Raw genomic sequence first — 6,630 nt, forward strand, 5'->3', positions numbered from 1 at the left:
AAAAAGGAAAAAAAAAGAAAGCATGCCATCTGGGAAGAAAGACAAGAAAAGGTTGAAATTAATGGCCAGTGTACCATGACTATACAAGTCTTTAAAGATTTACTGTAAAAATGGACTATTACAGTAGAGAGACATCCATATAAAATAAAGATTTGCTTAACTGAGTCTAGATAATTTGAACCAATTTTCTGAATGAGGATAAGTAAAATATTGGTATGAAATGCTTTTTAAATATGCTCTTGAGAGTACTGCCATCATTAAATAATGAATAATTATAAACACTGTAGAAAGTGTGAACCAGAATTTGAAGCTGCTCTAGCCAGGAAGGCATTTTCCAAACCTTGGGAAATGAGTTGTAGGTAACTCCATCCAGATGGATTAGCAAGAAGCCCCCCTTGAATTTAAACACACATTTAGAAAAATGTAAATTCTATAAACCAAGCTTTCACCTGAGAAAACTGGAGAAGCAGCAGCAACAATTAGAGCAGAAATCTATGAAGCTGAAAAGGAGACATCACAAGAGAGGGATAACAACACCAAAGGTTGATTCTTTGCCAAGATCGGCAAAATGCACATTTTTTGGAGACAGGGTTTTGTTATGCAGCCCAGGCTGTCCTTGAGCTGAGGATCCTGCAGCTTTTACTTCCCAAGGGCTGGGGTTTGAGTCATGAGCCACTACAACTCAATGCAAACATCTATAAAAATGATGTCTCTAATAGGAGAGCTAGACAGAGAGAAGACTGAATAAAAGGAGCAGGAGGGACAGGGGCTGGGGGATGGAGAGAAAGAAACTGAAATCAAAAGTGGTTAAGAGGGCTTCAGCACAGATCCAGGGTAATGAAACCAACAACAAAGGGACATTAAAGGAAAGTCCACGCCCACAAGTTTGCCAGCCTAAATGAAATAGACCAGTTCCTTGAAAGCCACATTTGCTTAGGCCCACACAAGAGGAAATTGACAAAGTCAATAGATCTGTATCTAATACAAAAATAATGTAATCTTTAATGACTTTCCCAAACAGGAGGCATCAGGCCTCAACAGTTTTACTGATAAATTCTACCAAACTTTTAAGTAAAAATTGATACCAGGTCTCTATAGTCTCATCTAGAAAATAGAAGCTGACAGAGTGTAAAGCTATCATCAACACAATACTAAAAACTTGAAAAAGATGACATAAGAAAGGAAAACTGCTATCATCTCTCATGAATTTTGATACAAAATCCTTCATAAAATACTGAATAAATTAAATGTAATGCTGAAGCTAACAGAATTATACACCCTGAGAAAGTGATATTTATCCCAGTTGTGCAAAATTACTTAAAATTAGAAGAACAATTATTGTAAATTATCACATCAACAAGCTAAAGAAGAAAAGTCACACAATATATATGAAAAAAGTATTAGAAAAAATTGGAAATACAAATTGGAAATACAAGGAAACCACCTCAATTGGATAAAGAATATCTCTGAAAAACCTTAAGATAACATCATACTTAGTGGTCAGCAACTAGCAGCTTTCCCACTAACACTAGAAACAGGCATAAAGATTCCCTTTCACCAGTGTTTTTCAGTGTTGTTCTGGAAAACTTAGCTGATACAATATGATAAGTAAAGGAAATAAAACATGTACAGATTGGGCAGAAAGAAACAAAACTGTCTTTCTTTGCAGATAACATAATTTATGAAGAAAAATTAAGAAATTGCTAAGAAACCCTCATAGAAACATTAAGAAATTATACCAAGATTTTTAAAAGGTAATATACAGAAGTTCATTTATTCCTCTTACTGTTTCTTTGACATTGTTTTGAACTTGATGTAGCTCATGACAATTCTTCTTCCTTGGATTACTGAGTGATAGGATTGCAGACATGTGCCCAAGTCATTAATTTCTTTGTTATATGCCAAGAGTAAACAAATGTTATTCAAAATTAAAAACAAATTAGAATTTACATTAATGCCAACCCAAAGTGATAGATGTGCACATGTAATAAAATATATAAAAGCTCTTTATGAAAGCTTCATAATTTACAGATAAAAAAGACAACCATGGTTAAGCTTTGTAACTTTTTATAATCCTAATTGCTATCAGACTAGTTTTAACATAATTATTGTTCTCAAAATTTTCAGCACACTTGATTTTCTTCTAATTTTAAGAAATGGTTCATGTAAAACACCAGAGAATGAATCATGTATTATCAAATACAAAATTGGCACATTGTAGGCACTTAAGAAATATTGTTTTCTTTGAAATATCCATTATAATAACAAAAGGTAAAGAAATGAACAGTGAGGACATAGCATAACAAATGTATTACTTTGGTATTTGTCTTAACGGTCATCACTCAATAATATCCTTAGGTTGTTCTTCCAAAATCTTCTTTGACATGTTCAGCATGGTGTGACAAAATGGAAGTCACAGGCCCTGGAATCAAATCTACCTTGTTTTGGCAACTTATTTATGCCCTAAGTTATAGTTTCACACCTCTCCTTCAAAAGACCTGATGTGTTTAACAATGAGTGACAGTGTAGACAGCCAACAAATGTTTGTTTCCTTGTCCCTTTGTCTCAATGCTTGCCTCAATGATTGCAAGATGGGCAGCATACAACTCAGTCCATTGTGGTTGATATGCTGGTTTTAAAACTGAGGATCGAGGATGATGTTTTATTGTCAGCAATGATTGTTGTACTAAGGTCAAGAAAGATCAAAGCATAAGACCTCATTTCACATCATAGCCTAGTGGAGGTAAATACTCTTATTCTTCTATTCTTAACTCAGAATCACTGATGTGATGGAAGGCAGGGTTTTGATAACAGCACTAGGATTAAGCATTAGAGTTATAATTAGAAGACTACTTTTGCACCACCAAAAAGTTTGCTCAATGCCTTTTTCATGTCTCTATTCCTCAAGCTGTAGATGAATGGGTTCAGCATGGGAATCACAATCATGTAGAGAATGGCAGCCCTGCTTTCCCTCTCTGCAGCATGAGTTGATGGGGGAAGTAAATATACACCCATCAGAGATCCATAGAAGAGCAGAACAACTGTAAGATGAGAGCCACAGGTAGAGAAGGCTTTCCATCGCCCTCCATGAGAAGGGATGCCCAACACAGCCCAGGAAATGCGGACATAGGAGAAGACAATCAACATGAGAGGAATAGCGAGAAACACCAAGCCCATGGCAATGATCATTAGCTCATTAATGCGGGTGTCAGAGCAGGCAAGTTTCAGCAGAGCACTGGGATCACAGTAGAAGTGGGGGATAGCTGTGTGGGCACAGAAAGCCACACGGGTCAGCAGCAGTGTGTGCATCAGGGCGGGACAGTTGGTCAGCACCCAGCACATGCACAGCATTAATGCACAGAGTTGGGGACTCATAGCTACACTGTAATGGAGTGGCTGGCAGATAGCTACATAGCGGTCATATGCCATCACAGCCAGAAGACAGTTGTCAAGGCCACCAAACATCAGGAGGAAATACAGCTGGGTAAGGCACCCAGAATAGGAGATGGTCTGATTGTGGGTATGAATGTTGGCAAGCATTTTGGGAACTGAGGCAGAAGTGAAACAAGCATCAGTTAAGGACAGATTGGCCAAGAAGAAGTACATAGGAGTGTGAAGGTGTGCATCAGAGCTGATGACAAGGATGATGAGCAGGTTCCCCACCATAGTGACAAGGTACATGCCCAGGAAGATGCCAAATAGAAGAGGCTGCTCCCCTGGCTGCTCAGAGAGTCCCAGAAGGAGGAAGTCTGAAGCACCAGATTGGTTCACTCTGCTTGGCTTTCCCATCCTGTGTAGTTCTTGTGAGCAAATGAAAAGTCTCTATGTGCTAATATTTAATCATTAGATCAGCTCATAGATACAGATTTGCATGACAAGAATTATGTGGTTGGAAAGGGGAGAATATGTGATTCTGGTCCACGAGCATCTCTGGGTACCACTGGAAATAAAATATGAAACATATAATAATTAATATAACAAACACCCAAGTGCAAATTTTGCTTTCTATTCTGCAGCAGGGTCTAGAGAAAAGTGATCAGTTTGATTAGAGAAGTCAGCACAGTCTATTTGAAGGAGGTGGGAATTTTTGAAAAGCTGTGCATTATAGTGAAAAGTTGTGCATTAGAAAGGAGGTGCAAATCTTTATCATCACTCCCCCTCTTCTCCCAGTGTGTGTGCGCGCGTGTGCGAGCGCGCGCATGTGCTCACACACATGTACAGACCTGTATGTTATAGCTTTTTGTACGGACACTGAAAACAAATTTGAACTTACCCCATCTGGGAGCTGAACATGTGGACTGAGGTCAGTGATAGCCCACGGTTACAGCCACTATTAGGATGCCCCCCAACTCTCCCCTTTATGTTTCTTCTTCCCTCTTTTTTGTATCTCCCTGTGGTGATCTGGGGACTGGTATTTATGATCCTCTTTCTTCACTCCTATGAGCTCACTCTCTCTCCATTACTTGGTTTTTACCAGATGGAAAGAAAATAAAGGTTTTTAGGTCTTTCTTTTCCTTTCTACAAACAGCTTTGTCTGCTGTTCTTGGATTTAGAGTAAGCTGGTGCTGCACAGCTATTGTAAAGGTCATGGCCTTAGAAGGCTCATGATCTTTTCAGTTTTCTGTTTGCTCTGTGATTCATAAGAAGCTTCTAATCTTAAGAAAAGACTTGGGTTGCATACCCCTAAAATGTTCTATTTGGGTGGCAAAGTGTGCGTGCGCACAAACACACACACACACACACACACACACACACACACACACACACACACACATTCTTATCCCTTCCAGGTCCTCACCTGTCACAGTGTGTATCCATTTGAAGGATCTTCAGATTCTCAAGTTTTCTCCCTAGCTGGAAAATTCTCAGTGAAGATCTGACAGAGACCTTTTCTGACTTGGTCAATAAGGCTGGCATCCACGGAGTCTGGTGCTCTTTGAGAACTCTAAGGGTGTATGAGTCAATTTCGGCTTCCTTGGACTAAAAAAGGACAGGGATTTCTTAGGGCTATAAAGGCTCCTGACTGATCACTTCCCAACTCAACTTATTAAAGCCAACCCCAGTGTCACTGGGGAGCCTGCTCTGCAGCCAGCTCTGTCTGGGTCCTAGGGGCATTACTTTCCTCAAGGGTTAAGCTACCAGTTCTCAGGAGTGTGATCCTGAATCTCTTGCCGGCATGTTCTTTAGCTTAACTAGCTAGCCTGCTGGGACTCCTGCCTATGTGTTGGACAACTCACTTCCTAGCCTTTGCCCTCATTAAAATTAGGTGGAAAAGGAAATTGAGAGTGTAAGTGAAAATGCAGTCATTTTTATTGGTCTATATACTGATTTTCTTTTTTGAAATTCTTGTCTCATGTATTACATCCCGACCACAGTTTCCCTTCTCTCCTCCCCTCCCAATTCCCTCTTCTATCTCTCTCCCATCCACTTTTCCTCCTTTCCCTTCAGAAAAGGACAGGCCTCCCAGGTATATCAACCAAACATGGTATATTAAGTTGCAATAAGACTAGGCACCACCTCTCTAAGGCTGGATGTGGCAACCCACTAAGAGGAAAGGGTCCCAAAAGCAGACAAAAGAGTCAGGGACAGCCCCTGCTCCCAGTGTTAGAAGACCCACAAGAAGACTAAGCTACACAACCACAACATAAATGCAGAGGACATACGTCAGACCTATGGAGGCTAACACAGCCATTTTTACTTCCCTAAACAAAAAAAAATGTTAATGTAAGACACTCCCTCAAAACATCCAAAAGCCTTGAGTGAGGCCCCGTACATAAAGCACATTGACCACAGTGAGGCAAAGTACATAAAGCACACCAGCCATATCAGTGATGCCGCAAATGTAAAGCACTCCAGCAGTACCAGCTCACACAGCAGCTGCTAGGAAAGCTATTCCTATCTCCCATGTTCCTGTTAGCAACCAGCTCTTCCTGAGCAGTTCAGTACACAATCACAAATAATAAAACAAACCTTGGGTGTTGGAACTACAGTATTCCTCCTTGCATATGGGAAAATGAGTGTTCATTTGATTTGATAATTTGAGTGGAATTCTTCCTGGTGTCTGCTCACATCTAAATATCAACCCCTTAAACACTGTGCATCACCCCAGCAATACTGCTGAGCAACTAGGATTTTGATTAAATTTTTAAGGATTTAATAAGTAACAAAAGACCCAGACTAAAAATCTTACATCTCTCCCCTTACTAGTAACAGTAAAATTTTATTTTATTTCAGTTTCCTTTGCAATGCTGGGGAACAAATCCAGGCTCTCGTGTGTGCTAGGCAAGCACTCTGCCACTGGGCTATAGCCACAGCTTGTTTCTCTTGATTTTTTGAGATAATTATTTCTCTTAGTTTTTTGTTTACTGCATTTCTTTTTTTCCTACTAAAGTGTTTGTATCTTTTAAAATGGATATTAGTAATAATAAGATGAAATAAGATCTCTCCTGATCCTTATCTTACATGTAGAATTTTTCATATAGTAGTTTTGTAGCTCTAATTGCAAGTGTTTTGCTTTGTAATTTCTCCACATCTTCACACTAAAAATAATCCTCTCCCACCCACTGAATGGGACAATTCTACTTATTTCTTTAAATTTTGTTATTTTATTTTTAAATCATTATTGTAAAC

At 39.2% G+C, this 6,630-nt stretch overlaps 1 protein-coding gene across 1 annotated transcript; it reads right to left on the reverse strand.

The window, feature by feature from the left end:
- Window positions 1-2,841: 2,841 nt before the first annotated feature.
- LOC114686049 (olfactory receptor 1N2) lies at window positions 2,842-3,789 on the reverse strand. The gene has a single exon (XM_028860696.1). The coding sequence runs from the start codon at window positions 3,787-3,789 to the stop codon at window positions 2,842-2,844; it is 948 nt and encodes a 315-aa protein (XP_028716529.1).
- Between the last annotated feature and the right edge of the window lie 2,841 nt (window positions 3,790-6,630).

The sequence above is a fragment of the Peromyscus leucopus genome, chromosome 4 (genome assembly GCF_004664715.2).
Source record: "Peromyscus leucopus breed LL Stock chromosome 4, UCI_PerLeu_2.1, whole genome shotgun sequence".
Taxonomy (NCBI): domain Eukaryota; kingdom Metazoa; phylum Chordata; class Mammalia; order Rodentia; family Cricetidae; genus Peromyscus; species Peromyscus leucopus.

Excerpts from the sequence above, each read along its gene's own strand:
- LOC114686049 (XM_028860696.1), bottom strand. The coding sequence starts at position 3,789 with ATGGGAAAGCCAAGCAGAGTGAACCAATCTGGTGCTTCAGACTTCCTC.